This window comes from Halichoerus grypus, chromosome 15 (assembly GCF_964656455.1).
Source record: "Halichoerus grypus chromosome 15, mHalGry1.hap1.1, whole genome shotgun sequence".
NCBI lineage: Eukaryota > Metazoa > Chordata > Mammalia > Carnivora > Phocidae > Halichoerus > Halichoerus grypus.
In genome coordinates, this window is record NC_135726.1 from 16,371,078 (window position 1) to 16,390,049 (window position 18,972).

The window sequence follows — 18,972 nt, forward strand, 5'->3', positions numbered from 1 at the left end:
GACCCCTGAATTTGACTTCCTTTACTCTGCAACTTAACTTTCACCCTAACAGAGAAAAATCCAGGAAAATCCATATTAATTTTTAATAACTCTGATAAGATTTTGTAGGGATGGATTAATGTCTAAGATGAGGTTTTATTTTATGTATCTTTGTTTTATCGTTATGTGAATTAATAAACGAGTTTTAAAATGTGCATTTAGTTTTAATAATATATTTTTTTAAATTCTGTCTTAATCATATTTTTAAAAAATTCTGTTTAAAAAACAAGCTTGTCCCACAATCCTAACCTCAAAAATGTCAGCTATGCTTTTGCGATTACTAGACTTCTGAGGCAGTATCTCCTCTGGGTGGTACTGAGGGCTTCTTTAAGGATCTACACCCAGGACTCAGAGGCCCCATATACCAAAAGAACACCTAAAAACAGACTGAATCCAATTCGGAATAGTTTTTTCTACCAGAGGATCTCCCTGAACTAGGATAACATGAGGTTAAAAAATAAAATAATTGAAAAACTAGTGCATAAAGACTAAGTAACCACTACTAAAATAAAGAAAGAAGTTGTAAAGTACCGAGGGCACACATCTAATGAATAAATTATAATTAGCCTACCAACTTTCTCATGCCAGGATTTCCTTAAGAAAATTTAATAGGTATTGCTTAGCAAAACAGATTCCTAAGTCAAGTAAATCTGGGAAATAAAGATTAAAGCAAAGCTAAATGAACAAAAGGATTTCACCAAGTATTTAATATTCTGATAAACACCATAAATATCCAAGAAGTGAATACAGTATATAGGTTCCCCAATATATTTGACTCCAAAAACATTCTTCCTTATTGACACTTAAGGACTAGTTTTCCACCAAAATACTGAGATGCTGGTGTATGCAAATAAATACCTTTTAAGTACTCAAAAAACTGCACCCCAAGAGGTTAAGCACTTTGACAGAGATTACACTATCCGTTGTTTTAGTAAACCCTCACAACATAAGCACTGCAAAGGTAAACTTAAATTTGGCTGTATAACTCACCGACTTCTAAATTAGTAAGAGAGTCCACTAAACTTTAGGAAAAGTTTAACTTTTTTCTCCATAGACACTTATATATTTAAATAGTTAATTTTATCTTTATAATAATACCATATAGGAAATTTTTATTGTCAAAATATTCACTGCCCCTCTTTTCCTAGGTCCTTCCTTGTGAAAAGGCTATAATTATTGCTCCACTCACATCAGGACTGGCCATGTGACTTGTTTGTATAATGAAATGTGAACTGAAATAATATGCCAGTTCCAAGGAATAGCTTTTCACATGGTTCCACTATTTCCTTTTTTCCCTCTACTACAAAAATGGCAATGTCCTAGATAAGGGCAGCTTCTTCAGCCTGGATCCTAGAGTGAAGAGAATGGACCTGCTTCCAAACCACAGCCAATATTATCATAAAGTGAGGGAGAAATAGAACTGTTGTTGAGTGCCACTGAGTTTTTTGTTGTTGTTGTTACTGCAGCATCATTTAGCCTCACTTACTGATATAAACAAGTATCCTGTCCTTATTAAATATTTAAATGGCAAATGACACTTTTAGCAATGTCTAAGAGTTTAAAAGAAATTGTGAATGTATACCCTTATACACTGGTTTGAACCCATTAACAGGGTTAAAGTATGAAGAGAATGGAAACAGTTATTGGTCAAATACTGGCAATTATATGCCCTTTTTAAATGAAGAATTAACTGAACTTATTTATAGCTTTTTAGAGTAACACTGGAACTAGATAGCTGTTTTTAAAGGATGTTCAAGAAAAACACAGTAAATTTTTTTAAAAGATTTTTTAAGTAATCTCTACACTCAACATGGGGCTCAAACTCATAACCCCAAGATCAAGAGTTGTATGCTCCACTGACTGAGCCAGCCAGGAGCCCCAGTAAATATTATTTTGATTAGAAAACAATTAAGAGGTGAAAATTACATGGATATATTGTATTAACGAAATGAATGGAAAGTATACAAACTTTCCCATTTCCAAATACTATGTGGAAATTCCATTCCACTGATGCTTATCAAAACTTTTTTTTCCCCTATCTCATTTTTTCCTTTTATGTATTAAGAGCATATGATGGCCAAATGAGGCTCCTCTGAAGGTACAACGTGTATGTATCTTCTATATATCTGTACTTACACAAAGAACTAGTCTGTTACTGTTCAAGATAATTTAACTTTTAACTTTTGACCTTAAAAGGTTTTTTCTATTAAAAAGTTTAATGGTTACCTAAGAGCCCAGACACCATACTAAACAGAACTAAAGTCAGTATTATTTAAGCATTAACTATTTTATTTTTATCTTTAAGTAATTAGTAAGCCAGCTCTTGAAAGTGATCATACTGCTTTAAAATTTTAACACAAAAAAAGCAGCCACTTTTCTGGTATTATAAAAACAATGTGCTTCTAGATGCTTTTCAAATAGCAGCTCAAAAATAAAGTTGAAAAAAATTAATGAATATCTGAATACTGAAAAATAACAGCATGCCAAAAGAATTAGTAAAGCTTTTTTTTTTTTTTAAAGATTTTATTTATTTATTTGACAGAGAGAGACACAGCGAGAGAGGGAACACAAGCAGGGGGAGTGGGAGAGGGAGAAGCAGGCCTCCCGCTGAGCAGGGAGCCCGATGCGGGGCTCGATCCCATGACCCTGGGATCACGACCCGAGCCGAAGGCAGACGCTTAACGACTGAGCCACCCAGGCGCCCCATTAGTAAAGCTTTTTAATAATGTCTGTGAAGAGAAGGGAAGTTTATTCAATGATATTATCCTTTTCCTGAAGTTGTGGGATACAGAGAAATAAGGGAAGTAGAAACTTGTTAAATTCAGTCAGATTTAATCCAATATACATTATTGTGAAGAAAGCTATAAATTAATTTTGTTATATTTAAAAAATTAGCATAGGAGGGTAGATACTAAAAAAGTATGAAAATTGATATTCTTAATTTGATACAGTATCACCAAATAATATATACAATATACCAGAACAAAACAAAACAAAAAACATGTATACCTGTATTGTCTGGAGAAATAGAAATAGGTCAAGAATATAAAAGGGGATAATTCTTCCATCCCCTTAAAAACAAATAAACAAAAACAGATAATGGATGCAATGGTCACTGTTCAACCAGCAAGTAAAAGCAGACCTTCTTTTTCAATGTCATAAAGCACAACATGAATACTGGCAATAGGCCTTCTTTCCACTGAGTGTCTCTAGTTGGAAGATCAAATGTCTGTTTCCTCTCCTCCTTTCCACCTCTATCACCTTTTGGTCCCTCTTCCTCTTCTGCCTCCCTCTCATCTTCCTGTTTCCTTCTACCTCCCATTCCAATTCTAACCCTTCTTACTAACCTATTTCCTTTTTACCTCTCTTTCTATTCCAATTACTCAAACCTGTCATAAAGGTTATATTCATGGAAATAAACATAAACCAGGAACCCATAATGGAACAAACATTCTTATTTTAAATTTTTTAAATAAAAAGATTTTTTGGGCCCTTTGTTTCACTGTGTATTATTTATATGTTTACTTTTCCTCCTCCCTCATATCCCCACACTCTAAAGCCTAAGTGCAAGCCTCACGTTTCCTAAAGTGGTCAGGTTAAAATTCAAATTCTTTAGCTCAACACACAAGTTCCTATAAAACAGATCTTGCCTGGCTCTACTAACTTCAAATCTTACCACTTCTTCAGTGTGTGTGTGTATATATATATACACACACACATATATTTAGAGAGGGAGAGATAGAGGGAGGGAGGGGAAGAGGGAGAGGGAGAAGCAGACTCCCTGCTGAGCAGGGAGACCAGGACCCTGAGATCATGACCTGAGCTGAAGGCAGCCGCTCAACCAACTGAGCCACCCAGGTGCCCCTATTGTATGATCCCATTTATATGAAATGTCCAGAATAGGCAAATGCATAGAGACAGAAAATAGAATAGTGGTTTCCAGGCTCGCGGATAACGGGGGAATGGAGAGTGACTGCTAAGAGGTACAGGGTTTCCTTTTTTGGTGGCAATAAAAATGTTCTAAAATTAGATAACGGTGATGGTCATACAACTTTGTGAATATGATAAAACTGTACACGTTAAAAGGCTTAATTGCATGGTTTGCAAGTTATATCTCAGTAAACTATTATAAAAGAAAAAAAGAAGCTGTCTATTATAGGACAGAAAGCATGAACCTAATTGTATGTGAATTTAAGATAATTAGATGCCTATATGCCAAAACCCTAATTATAAGCTATACAACTTAAAAAGTATATCCACTATTAAAGTTGATAAAAATTAATTCTTCCCTATATTTTATAGTAGATATCAGCTCAAAATAATGAACAAAAAAATCAGATTATCTCTTATCTATCATTTCCTACTCTCAACAGTTTGTCCCTATTCTATTAAAGTGAAACCAATCATTTCTACTTTATTAATAACAGACTTGTTGTCAAGATCAAATGGGATAATGTAGTACTACTATTAATAGGAAACTCCATTCGATTAATACTCACTAGAGAGGAGGAATGACTTAACTACAGAGGATTTGGAACCAGGGGTTGGGCATGATTAGCCCAGTCTTCTTTCCTCCCTCTTCTGCAACTGCCTACATGCACAAAGCATACGTTTTAGATGGTTTGTGCCTGTTGATAAGAGGCCTGCAATTGTAGAAGGCTGCTCTGACTGGGTGGATAGATGTATCCTACTCTGGGATGAAAAAGTCCTCTTTTGAACAGTTTTATCAGTAGTCAAGTTGGCATTATCATCTCAATTTCTCTAACTCCTATGTGTCTAACTCCAATTACAAGGGAAACATTTATTTATTAACTTCCTAAGACCTCAGCATACATGAAAGCGCTTTATAAACCACAGAGTATAAGACAGAGATAAAATAATACTATGAAAAGTAATATTGAAGTTAATGCCTTTTCCTGTACATCTAGTTTAATATTTAAACAAAAGTAATTAAAAAGTAATAAAATTTCTTTTTTTTAAGATTTTTTATTTCTGAGAGAGAGAATGAGAGACAGAGAGCATGAGAGGGAAGAGGGTCAGAGGGAGAAGCAGACTCCCTGCTGAGCAGGGAGCCCGATGTGGGACTTGATCCTAGGACTCCAGGATCATGACCTGAGCCGAAGGCAGTCGCTTAACCAACTGAGCCACCCAGGCACCCCAAAGTAATACATTTTTTTAAAAAAGATTTTATTTATTTATCCGACAGACAGAGACCAGGGAGAGAGGGAACACAAGCAGGGGGAGTGGGAAAGGGAAAAGCAGGCTTCCCACGGAGCAGGGAGCCCAATGTGGGGCTCGATCCCAGGACCCTGGGATCATGACCTGAGCCGAAGGCAGATGCTTAACGACTGAGCCACCCAGGTGCCCCTAAAAAGTAATAAAAATTTTAAAAGATTTCATTTTGTTGTCAGTTAAACAATAAAAAAAGATTGTCTGATCAATCTACAGACTGCTAGGTAGTATATTTAATGAAAACCCATGAAGATCAAATTAAAATTATATTCTGAACAAAGAATGATGACATTCATTACATACAATGATAGGTTTTCAAAAAATCAAATCACTGATCCACTAGCAATGTACAGATCAGGAGGCTTACGGGTGGTTGGCTGGCTCAGGGAGAAGAGCATGCGACTCTTGATCTCAGGGTCATAACTTTAAGCCCGAAGTTGGGGGGTAGAAATTACTTAAATAAATAAGTATTTTTAAAAACGGAAGCTTAGATTCTTGCCTAAAGGATTAGATGTAATTGATATTCATAGAAATTACTATTAGAAATATTTTAAGCTAGTTTTTTTTTTAAAGGAAAAAAACCTGTTTGTATGAAAGTCCATGAAAATAACATTAATAAGAAATAAAGGGACGCCTAGGTGGCTCAGTTGGTTAAGCAACTGCCTTTGGCTCAGGTCATGATCCCAGGGTCCTGGGATGGATCCCCGCATTGGGCTCCTTGCTCAGCAGGGAGCCTGCTTCTCCCTCTCCCTCTACCTGCTACTCCAACTGCTTGTGCTCTCTCTGTCAAATAAATAAAAAATCTTAAAAAAAAAAAAAAAAGAACAAACTATGAAAACTATCATGTAAACTTATTTGCAAATTAAAAGAAGTATGGGAACTATTACTGTCAAGGTACCCCTTCATTTTTTTATTCTTTCAAAAATAATTTTTTTGAGTATAATTGACATACATACAATGTTACATTAGTTACAGGTGTACAATATAGTGATTCAACAATTCTATACCTTATGCTATGCTCACCAGGAGTATAGCTACCATCTGTCACCATGCTATTACAATACCACTGACTATATTCCCTATATTGCACCTTTTATTCTCTCTCATTCCATAACTGGAAGCTTGTATCTTCCACTTCCCTTCACCCATTTTGCTCATCCCCCAGCAACCTGGCTACCATCAGTTTGTTCTCTGTATTTATAGGTCTTATTCTACTTTTTGTTTATTCACATTTGTTTTTTTTTAGATGCTACATATAAGTGAAATCATACAGTATTTGTCTTTCTCTGACTTGTTTCACTTAGTATAAAACCCTGTAGATTCACCTATGTTGTCACAAATGGCAAGACCACATCGTTTTTGGTAACCCTTTCTTTCAAAGAAAGTACTGATCATGTTTATCTAATCCAGTTTCTCTAAGCAGATGAAAAGTGACAAATAGTCAACTAAAGGAATAAAAATAAATAACCTACACCTCCATAATAAACGACTTCTACAAAAGGAAATGGAAGGGACAATACAGGTATTCAAGTAAAATCCTCCAGTATGAACAGAGATCTATTTTCTCAATTCATAAAAAGTCTAAATTACACAAATAAATCTCCTAGGTAGAGGAAACAGTTCACTAACAATCTCTTTCTGTAACCATAGTCCTAACCATCCAGAGGCTTTGGCTAGGATGAAATGAATTGTTTAAATTTGGTTTCAGCACTGCAATTTTAAGTGATTATAATGATAATATAGCATAGTGGCTAAAAGCAGAGGCTCTGAATCCTGGTCTTACTATTTACTAGCTATGTGACCTTGAGGGAGTAAATAACTCTAAGTCTCCGTTTCATCAACTGTAGAATGGAATCCATATAAGGTAACAGAGAGGACTAAATGATACAATACTTATAGTGTTTAACAAAATCCCTGGCATATAGTCAGAGTTCAAAGCATGTTAATTTTTATCATTGGCCATATATCCTTTCCATTGCTTCTTAGGGCCATCAAATCTACCCCACACATCACCTCCCAGAGAGATACACTTTTTTGCAATGTGGACAATATTATCATGAAGAGTGATAATTAACAAATGATAATAATTACAGATGAAAAATTTCAGAAAATTATGTTTTCCAGTTCTTTTGTATTTTCTACCATCTTTAGCCAGTTATATTTATACTTTAATAATAACTTAATGAAAAAGAAAATGAAGAAATGATTGAACACACTAATGAAAGAAAAAACAAATAATTAAAGTTGGCAACCAATTCGCAGTCTCTGCCGAAGCAGTATGATCTCAATTATCTAGCATCTCCTGGCTCTGGCCTTCAGAGAGTGGCTATGGTCATGCTCAAAGTATTAGATCACTTAAAAAAAGAACTGCAAATACACCATTAAAATTGGAAATTCATCCTTTAAGAGTCAAGTTGGGACATACCGTGAATTATAGTAAATCCAGAATTGGAGCACCCCAATTAGAAAAGCTTTAAAACTCAATAAACCATCTACAGATTGTTTATTTTGTCCCTATCTAAATGCAATAGAATGGACATGGAATCTATGATTTGTAAAAGCAGTCTATTTATAATTGCACATCACCCAGAAATAGCCCAAGGAAATACTAGTATCAACACAAATTTGTCATAATAATGAAAAACAGAGAAATCCAACTGAGCTCTCTTGACATCAGAAAGATATTTTAGTACTTAAAAAAAAATTAGGGCGTTTGCTAAGCTAGAGTATGGCTATATAATCATTTTGAAGATGAATTAAAAGAAAGGGAAAAATAAGATTTACAAAGGATGAACAATTTGACAAAACTAAAATACAATAACAAAGGTTCTGTAGGGGTAGCAAGGTCATAATACAGAAAACAACCCAAAGGAAATTCAACTGAATGGAACTGAGTCTCTTTTGCTCTTCTGAATTCAGGTACAAATTACAAAAACACAATGCCAAAGAAAATTACACTCAATGAAAATCTTCTTAAGTGACATATAAAGGAAAAAATTTTCCTATTTATTACTTGTAATAATACTTACAGGGAAAGCAGAATATATGGCGAGACACGTACAACAACATGATTGAATCTAAATACACACACACACATTTACTTTCTATGCCAAGATTAGCAAAATAAGAATTTCATTTCCCACTTCCCAACACTATAATGCCATAATTTGTAATCAGAACTCCAACAGCTGTATATTTACAAAGTTCTGCTTACCTTAGTGTTTCTTCTGTTCTAATAGAAAATAGACTTAGGATCACAGCAATTTATCACACAATAAAGATGCAGCAAAAAAATCCTTTGGCTTTCCATTTTACTTCAGGTAAACCATTCAGAGTACATTTTTTTTTTTTTAAATTTTTTTATTGTTATGTTAATCCCCATACATTACATCATTAGTTTTAGATATAGTGTTCCATGATTCATTGTTTATGCATAACACCCAGTGCTCCATGCAGAACGTGCCCTCCTCAATACCCATCACCAGGCTAACCCATCCTCCCAACCCCCTCCCCTCTAGAACCCTCAGTTTGTTTTTCAGAGTCCATCGTCTCTCATGGTTCTTCTCCCCCTCCGATTTCCCCCCCTTCATTCTTCCCCTCCTGCTACATTCTTCTTCTTCTTTTTTTCTTTCTTAACATATATTTTTTTAAGCATGGAGCCCAACAGCGGGGCTTGAACTCATGACCCTGAGGATCAAGACCTGAGCTGATTATCAAGAGTTGGAAGCTTAACCAACTGTGCCACCCAGGTGCCCCTAAAGTACTTTTTCCAAAATTAAAAAGAAATTTTTAAGTAGGCTCCACGCCCAATGTGGGGGGCTTGAATTCACGACCCTGAGATCAAGCGTAGCATTCTCTAGCAACTGAGCCAGCCAGGCGCCCCCTCAAATTACTTTTAAAATTAGTATGTGATGATAATAGGGAACTACAAAATGCTATACATCTTTAGAAAATTATTTGATATTATCCACCTTTCAGTCTAGAAAATTTGACTACAGCTTTTTAAAATGTTTCAAGTTTTGCAAGATCACAAGCTAGAGCATATGATACATCTGAAATTTAGAGATGTCTGCAAATTAACAGAAAAGGAAAAAAATCCAATATATATTTTCTTACTTACTACATAAAATTGGAGAAGAGGGTGTCTGCAGTGTCAAAGTGGAGCCATCTTTCCTTGTGATATTAACTCTAAAAACCAATCTGGCACGAGTGCTTTTTTTCTTGGAACCAGCAATTCCTATTCTGGCTTCAACATCAGCATTCCTCAATTTCAATATCCCTACGCAGTCCACCCTAACACACACAAAAAAAGACATTAACTGATATTTTCTGTTGTATAAATAGTACAATATTCTTAACCAAATAAGTCTCTTTTTTTTAGGGGGGGAGGGGCAGAGGGAGAAAGAGAGAATCTTCTTAAGCAAGTTTCATGTGCAGTGTGGAGTCTGACAGGGGCTCGACCTTACATCCCTGAGACCAGGACCTGAGCTGAAATCAAGAGTTGTAGGCTTAACTAACTGAGCCACCCAGGTGCCCCAAATAAGTTTCTTTTAAAAATTTTTTTGCTAATTATTAATTTTTTGAAAATGTAATACAATCATAAGGTTCAAAATTCAAAAAGTACAGAAGGGTGAATTCTGAATATTCATAATTCTTAATCTTGTCAATTTTTCATTTATAATAATAGTGGAAAAAATAGTCAAGTAAAATCACTATTTCAAAATCTGAACATAAGTAATGGTTTACAGGAGATACTTTTGACATTTTTAAATTTTAGTTTATTTTTTCTGTTTTATTTTCTTTTAAAGATTTTATTTATTTATTGGAGAGAGAGAGAGAACGAGCAAGGGAGAGGTAGAGGTAGAGGGAGAAGCAGACTCCCCACTGAGCAGGAAGCTCAATGCAGGGCTCAATCCCTGGACCCTGAGATCATGACCTGAGCCGAAGGCAGACACTTAATGGGCTGAGCCACCCAGGCGCCCCTTAATTTATTTTTTTAAAAGTATGCTCTCTACCCAACGTTGGGCTCAAACTCACAACGCTGAGATCAAGAGCCAGTCAGGCACCCCAATTGCTATTTTTTAAAAAATAAATGTATCCTCTATTTTTGCAGCTAATTCATACATTAAAATAGAATGAATGAATTTTACTTAAAAAACAAAACAAAACAGAAGTAGGAACTGTCTCCAAAAGAATGGAACACTATATAGCCATTAAAATATATGCTATAAAATAAGATTTACTATAAGGAAAATGCTGATGGTAAGTGAAAGCAAGGTTACAAAACAGTGGGTACCGTATTATTTCAATGTTACCAGAAAAAAAGGATGGAAAGATATGTATCAAAATAGTGGTTATTGGGCTCCTGGGTGGCTCATTGGTTAAGCATCTGCCTTCAGCTCAGGTCATGATCCCAGGACCCTGGGATCGAGCCCCGCATGGGTCTCTCTGCTCAGAGTGAAGCCTACTTCTCTTTCTCCCGCAGCCTCTCCTCCAGCTTGTGTGCTCTCTCTATTTCTCTCTCTCAAAAAAAAATAGCGGTTATTTCTGGGAAGTTGGCTTTTGAGAGGTATGTTTTTAGTTTTTTATTATTATTATTCATTTTTCTTTATTATTTTTCATTGTTCTGTATTTTCAACTTATAATGAATAAGCACTATTTTTATAATCAGTAACTCTTTTCTTTCTTCCACTATATACATTTATTTTTATAATTTTCAAAAGTTAAAAAATAAGTCTTTACTAAATATTTTTCAAAATTTCCCCTTCCAATTAACCTCTTACTAACCTATTCAAAACGGCTTTCAAAAGGAAACTCAAAACTAAATAGAGAAATGTCATTAGCTATCCAATATAAATAATTACAACATAAGTCTACCCCTTTTCATATGTTTGCTGCTGTTATGGTTTAATTTTAGGATTAAAGAACCTTAACAAAAGGCTTAAGGGAAAAAATTCTTAAATTTAAATCATTAATACTTCTAATACATTTTAGGCATTGAAAATGCATAAGATGAAAAAAACATAGTCCCAGAACATACTTTTTTTTAATATAGGAAAATAGAAACAGAAGGTGAATTTAGAACAACAATATGCTTTTTCACATTAAAATGGGTCAAGGTACCATGAATGGTCTCCGTCAAAGAGTTTCTAATGCAAACACTAAGAAAGCAGAATTTAGAAAAAAAAAAAGAAAAGCAGAATTTAGGAGAGCAAATCAAATTGTTTGTAATTTTTATTTTTTAACATTACTTTTATTAATTCCAACAAGTAAATCCATATTATTTTCAAAAAAGCCAGCATTCCACCTGGCTTTTATTTCCTTGCCTTTCATCATGGGAATTCCATGGCAAAGGGCAAAAGAGTTCATTTTAACCCATTATACCATTCTGCAATAATCTATTTTTGTATTTGTAATGTTTAAAACATTTAAATAAAATACTCAAAATCTTCTTTTTTTACATTAGAAACCAAAATTTTTTTGAGCCCACTGCAAAAGTGCAATGTATACTGAAAAATTTTTTATACTAAGTACTTACGCCAGTGTCATGTTGTTGCTTGGATCAAGACCAACTTCTATAACGGTAGTGCCTTCAATGTCCACTTCTTTACAGGGAGTTGTATTTCGCCCAGTTACCCTACAGGCCTGATAAAATCCATGTGGTTTCACTCGACCAGAGTCATTACCCACAAACACTTGCAACACTACCGGCTCATTATGGCCTTCCAGCTGGAGTGAGATAACATGGAACATAAACACTAATTAGCCTTTCAAATAATCTGATTGTCAAATCAAACACTTAAGACCAAGTCCTATATTTATAACTGGATAATAATAAAGAAATCATTTAAATCCTCAAGAAAAACGAAAGTACAATATTTTCATAAAAAGGAGAGATGGCTAAGTTTCTGTACAAAATGTTTTAATTCTGTAATAATCACACTTTGATTAAAATTTTATGTTTAATGATAAATTACCATTTATAATTAATTTGTACAACCAGATGCAAATGAATACACAGTCCTTTAGGTATTTATAAATTTATGGACTGCCAAAGCATGTAGGTTGTTCAAAATTTACCACCACCACTAATGGAAAATTCACTAAATTGTGTTAGTGGCATCATTATCATCATCATCAAATGAATACACATAGTGAATTTTTTACTCTTTTAAAGCTATTTAAATAGGAAAGTGAAGTGCACCTATATAAATAAAAGGGAAATGGAGCTCATTTGCATAGATTAGATACACACACACACAACATCATGAAATCCTGGGCCAAAACATGGTTTGAAAACTGGTAGTTCAGACCAGGATCTATGGGTCCTTACAGGTCTCTAACAAGCCTTCATAAGTTATAATTTGTATGCTGAAGAATAAATAAATATTTAAAGCAGCATTTGGGAACAAATGTTTCCAATGCAGATTTTTGTTCAGGTTTATAGTTAAACCCTGAAGCTTTTAATATAGAATGCATAAAATCACAAAATAACTTGTACAATGTATACCAAAGGGCTTTAAAAAATTCATACATCTTTTCTAACCCAGTATAGCTATATCTGTGAAAAGATATCAAAATGAGGGAAATAAGCAGATAAATAAACAATCTACCGAAACCATTAGCAGTACCTAGAACACTGTCTGGCACATAAAGGGGTGCATATTTGTTGAATGAATGAATAAATAAACTTTTGAGGTCAGTCAATTCACTCCCTATCATAGTTAGACAATCTAATAATACTTCTGGCCAAAGAGTACTTAAACAAAGCATAACTTAAAGTTAGAGCAATTGGGTTAAAAATACTGACCAAACTATCAACATGTATGGTTAGACAAATATTTACAAAAAGCAAAACTGAAATTTCTTATTTACCTATTATTTGTCCTGAGTTTGGGGGATTGAGGATGGGTTGGTGTGATGAGTAGCAGAGGGATAAGGAATGATGTTGTTGACTATTAACCAACCTTATAAATAGCCACGGATAGGTTTCCTGATCCCAAGATTCTACCATTATTTCATTAAAATTTAAAATGAAAGGCAGTCCAATTGAATACTACTCAACTAACACATTTTCACAAACTGTATTTAACAAGAATTTACCATGTGACTAGCCAAAATTCCTCCATTTAATGTTTTATAAGGGGCAGAAACACTTATTAAATATCCCCAACCCAACTCTTTTTTGGTTTGTCTTCAAAGAGAAATACTCTTTCTAACAAAGTTTCCCAGGTACTGAAATTTAAGCCCCCTTTTTTCATTTAGTCTAAATTATGAAAAGATGAAGATTCAGTTGATATCCTATTTCTTAAACTGAAGACTTAAATTATTTATCAACCCATTCTTTTCTGAGATGAACAGTCCTGATTTCTTTGGCCATCTCAAAAACCTTATTTTCCAAGTTCATAGTAATTTCTGTAATATTTTTTTAATTCACTTTAAAATTTCTTCTTAAATATTAAGTTTGGGAAGGAATAAATACAGTTGCAACCTATATCAAATATAAGGAGAACATAATTCATGATTTCCAGATATTTATCAGAATACATTCTCACCTCCTCTTTCATCTAAGTTAAAATTCAAATGACATCAAAGTAACAATATCGGGCTTAGGATTCAGTTTTGCTTTAATTTCCATTATATACACCTAGCAATTCTACCATTCTGTTGTAGGCAGCTTTTGCTGGTTAAAAACAAAACTGGAGGCGCCTGGGTGGCTCAGTTGGTTGAGCGACTGCCTTAGGCTCGGGTCATGGTCCCGGAGTCCTGGGATCGAGTCCCACATTGGGTTCCCGGGTCGGCGGGGAGCCTGCTTCTCCCTCTGACCCTCTCCCCTCTCATGCTGTTTCTCTCTCTCTCTCTTTCTCTCAAATAAATAAATAAATAAAATCTTTAAAAAAATAAAAACAAAAATAAAAACAAAACTGGAGAAATTCTTTGTATATTGCTAAATAAAATCAGTACCTTTACTGTAGGAAAGCCTTGCTGTGTTCTATCCTTTACTGAGCCACGGCTACCCTCAGTCAGGTACCGAGCTCTATGCTGGGTCTCAGGCTGTACAACTATCTTCAACTCCTTTCCCTCACTTTTAACAGGATACTGTCCACACAACATAGGGCTCTTCTTTACTCCACTTCCTTTTTGGTTTTCCAATGTTCTGAGAAGTCAAAGCACAACATGGAAAAAGTATCAAAAAGAGTTTTTTTCTACAAAAGTCATCTAAGATAAAGGAAGAAACAGGATAGGCAGTACATTAAAAACAACTGATTATCTTACTGACAATATACAGCCTAATGGAAGATACATTCCATAAGCAAACTATCTCAAAATTTTGTAGTAAAATTTAACTATACAGTGCAAAAATAAAAAATGCATATGTGCGGAGGGGGAGAAGAACCATGAGAGACAATGGACTCTGAAAAACAAACTGAGGGTTCTAGAGGGGAGGGGGGTGGGAGGATGGGTTAGCCTGGTGATGGGTATTGAGGAGGGCACGTTCTGCATGGAGCACTGGGTGTTATGCAGAAACAATGAATCATGGAACACTATATCTAAAACTAATGATGTAATGTATGGGGATTAACATAACAATAAAAAAATTAAAAAAAAATGCATATGTGTGGTAGGAGAAGGGGAGGAAGACTGAACGTAATAAGCCAGGAATAACAGGTAAGAGAATAGCTGATGTCATTATAACCTTTCACATTGTTCTTCAGTCAAAACAAATTTTAAAGCTACAAGATTAACTATCATTATCTTCTAATCAGACTTGCAAAGCAAAAGAAAAGTGGGAGTAGCAAAAAAAATAAATAAATAAACAAAAGGCCTTAATAAAACAATTAAGAGTACATGTAGCATACATATTCTTTTGGATATCTTTCTCAGGAAAATTTTTCTGAAAAAATTATAATAAAAAAATCAGTGATCCAATTTTTATTGGGAAATTAGATTTACTCTAAAAATCTTTCTTAGAAGTGTAATTTTTCAGACTATTTTTATTTGTGATTAAATAATTAAAGACCTTAGCATATAAAATCTTTATAAGCTGGGCTTTACAGATAGGAAATCAATTTTTTTTTTTTTTAAAGATTTTAGTCATTTATTTGACAGAGAGAGACACAGCGAGAGAGGGAACACAAGCATGGGGAGTGGGAGAGGGAGAAGCAGGCTTTTCGCGGAGCAGAGAGCCCGACGCGGGGCTCGATCCCAGGACTCCGGGATCATGACCTGAGCCGAAGGCAGACGCTTAACGACTGAGCCACCCAGGCACCCCAGGAAATCTAGTTTTTAATTGTATTTCTTTTTAAATTTTTTTTATTTTTAAAATTTGTATTTCTAATATTTGTTTATCATGCATTTGCTATGTGGAATGTATGTTCAAAGAAAAATACTTCAAATGGTGGTTAGGACTTTAGGTCAATACATTTAATCTGAAGCATTGCAAATGTGACAAATACAAAACAATACTATTAGTTTTAAAATACATTTAAAATTATCCATGTATGGGGTGCCTGGGTGGCTCAGTTTTAAAGTGTCTGCCTTCGGCTCAGGTCATGATCCCAGGGTCCTGGGATCAAGCCCCACATTGGGCTCTCTGCTCAGTGGGAAGCCTGCTTCTCCCTCTCCCATTCCCCTTGCTTGTGTTCCCTCTCTCACTGTCTCTCTCTCTGTCAAATAAATAAATAATCTTTTTAAAAAATTTAAAAAATTAAAATTATCCACGTCCATTTTTTTTAAAGATGTTATTCATTTGAGAGAAAGTGAGTGAGACAGAGAGAGAGAGAGAGCATGAGCAGTGGGAGGGACAGAGGGAGAGAGAGAGAAGCAGACTCCTGGCTGAGAGGAGCAGGGAGCTCGAGACAGGTCTCGATCCCAGGACCTTGGAATGATGACCTGGGCCAAAAGCAGACGCTTAAGTGACTGAGCCACCCAGGCACCCCTACCCATGTACATTTTAAAATAGAGTCAGAGGGGATCCTGGGTGGCTCAGTCAATTAAGGTTGGACTCTTGGTTTCGGCTCAGGTCATAATCTCAGGTTCGTGAGATCAGCCCTGCATGGGGCTCTGTGCTCAGTGGGGAGTCTGCTTGAGATTCTCTCCATCTCCCTCTGCCCCTCCCCCCTCAAATGAATAGATAAATCTTAAAAATAATATAAAATGTCATGGCCTATATTGCTTTCTGTATGACTCACACTGAAAATACAGGAGCCAAGAGATGACTGTGGACAAAAATCTCCAAAAGCAAACAGGTCCCAAGAGGAACATTATGAATTCAAAGAAGAACAACGGTGGCTAAGAAGCCTTAAAAATGGCCCTAAGGTTTAACCCTCCATCTCTAACCAAGTTGTTGCCTCTATTACCAATAACAAAAAGAGGAAATATTGGGGCGCCTGGGTGACTCAGTCATTAAGCGTCTGCCTTTGGCTCAGGTCATGATCCCAGGGTCCTGGGATTGAGCCCCGCATCGGGCTCCCTCCTCCATGGGAAGCCTGCTTCTCCCTCTCCCACTCCCCCTGCTTGTGTTCCCTTTCTCGCTGTGTCTCTCTCTGTCAAAATAAATAAATAAAATCTTTAAAAAAAAAAAAAAGAGCAAATATTGTATTCTCAATGGAACCAGGGACTGGAGTGAACCTCATGGCTAGGAAAGGGACACAAGAATGGAGAAAAGAAGGAATGCAAAGGAATGGGTGAAGACTGACAAGATAAGTGGGAGAGTTCTGAGGCCTAGTACTGTGCTCCATCATCTTCATATTCCCTGAATCCTGCATAATTCCTGAAACCGAAGGTGCTGAGAAAATAGTCCTTGTTGAAGGCAAATAGGAAAAAGGAACAAAGAAGGAAAGAATAAAAAAGAGCACCTATTTTAATGTAAGATGAGAAAGACTGGATCCTAACTGGCCAAAGAATGCCATTCATGTAAGTTTGACATACGTAAGTCAAAGATTACCTGTGTAACTCATTTAAAAGGCCCTAGAAGAATAAATTCTACAAATCAAAGAGTTGAAACTGGAACAATGGGCAACAAATCCTATTTTCCTTTTCATCTTTCTGGGCAGAAATTCAAACATTTGCTTTCAATACAATGTGCTCTCAATACATTTGCTCTTATCTATGAAAACCGACAATGGTATCATTTTTTACTTATTTTAAAACCAAAGCAAAAATATTCGCTTACAGAAACTATGTAAAAACACCCCCCAAATATTCACTGAAAAGAAAATACAGCAAAATGCTAAAAGCAGTTGTACTGAGTGACTAGATTATGGGTTATTTGTTTTCTTCTATTTTTCCAAATGTTTGTAATTAATATGTATTAATTTTATAATAAGAAAAGGGAACACTTAGTTTGAAATATAAGGAAAATTTAGCATATGTCAATGAATTTGGCAAGATACAGTTTTTATATTCACTTATGCTAGCCAAGCTAATATTTATGAGGATAAACAGATGAATACGAGTTCTACTATTTCAGTAAAACAAAATATTTCATTTGGGATGAAGGCTGCTAAGTGAGTTGACAAGTATACATATTCTTAAAAAAGAATAGTCCATGTAACTAAACAACTTCTGAAATGATACTTTTAAAAGCCCTCAAAACTATCTTTATTCTCTAAAGCTTAAATGTAAAGATGGAATACATATATATATTTAGATCTTTAGACATGTAAAAAATGAAAATGTCGGGCGCCTGGGTGGCTCAGTTGGTTAAGCAACTGCCTTCGGCTCAGGTCATGATCCTGGAGTCCCGGGATCGAGTCCCGCATCGGACTCCCTGCTCAGCGGGGAGTCTGCTTCTCCCTCTGATCCTCCCCCTCTCATGCTCTCTGTCTCCCATTCTCTCTCTCAGATAAATAAATAAAAAATCTTTAAAAAAAAAAAAAAAAAATGAAAATGTCAACTAATCCTTGGAAAAGTAGTCAATTAAATTACTAATTTTTAAGGCATGATGGCTTAAGAACAAACAAGAAAGTAGCAGTTAATTGTATGGGATTTTACTTTTAAATGACATCTAAAAGATAAATCCAGTTTTGGCATACTCTTCAGAAGTCTTAAGATGACATTCTAATTCCTTTGTGTTACACATCCTTTTGGTTGTCTACGTCACAAAAAAATAATTTCTACCACAAAATGCCTAAAAAGGGTTTCACATCTAGATGACATCATGTCTTAATTTCTATAAATATCTAGAAGAGATATAGGGCTACTGATTCTCAGGACATTTAGTTGAAGAATTTAAGAATGACATAGCTAGGAATATTTAAATACTAAGTAGTTCCTTTTCAAATGATTTTGTTTTCTTAATAAACTTTAACTTTTATATAATATTTTAATTATACAAAAATGCTATTGCCATCTTGAAGATCAATAAAACTGCTGTATACAACATATTTGAGAGTATATTTCCTATAATTTAGCATTATAGAAATTGTAAATATATGGCACATTAGATCTAAGGCTATATATACCTTATCCCTCAAAAGATTTCTAAATTTCTTTCATGTTTCTAGAACCTTTCTTGTTGAAGAATATAGGACGTTAGTTTGAGATCCTCTTAATAACTGCTTTGAAAAGCCTATTTTTCTATATATTTACATAAACTTTTATCCTCTCCTTGATATAGTTCTTATAAATTCAAAATGAAAACTTCTTCCATCATTTCTATTTGCTAGTGCCAAATATTTTTCCATTACCTAAGAAGCT

General features: G+C 35.0%; 1 protein-coding gene across 10 annotated transcripts in view; it reads right to left on the reverse strand.

The window, feature by feature from the left end:
• Positions 1–18,972, reverse strand: part of NFAT5 (nuclear factor of activated T cells 5) — a 119,304-nt gene that overhangs the window by 32,513 nt on the left and 67,819 nt on the right. For all 10 annotated transcript variants that reach the window (XM_078063741.1, XM_036086819.2, XM_078063740.1 and 7 more), the window contains 3 exons: positions 14,236–14,428; positions 11,810–12,000; positions 9,392–9,564 (listed from right to left, as the gene is read on the reverse strand). In XM_078063741.1, coding sequence (XP_077919867.1) covers positions 9,392–9,564; positions 11,810–12,000; positions 14,236–14,428 — 557 coding nt within the window. The remainder of the gene's footprint in view (positions 1–9,391; positions 9,565–11,809; positions 12,001–14,235; positions 14,429–18,972) is intronic.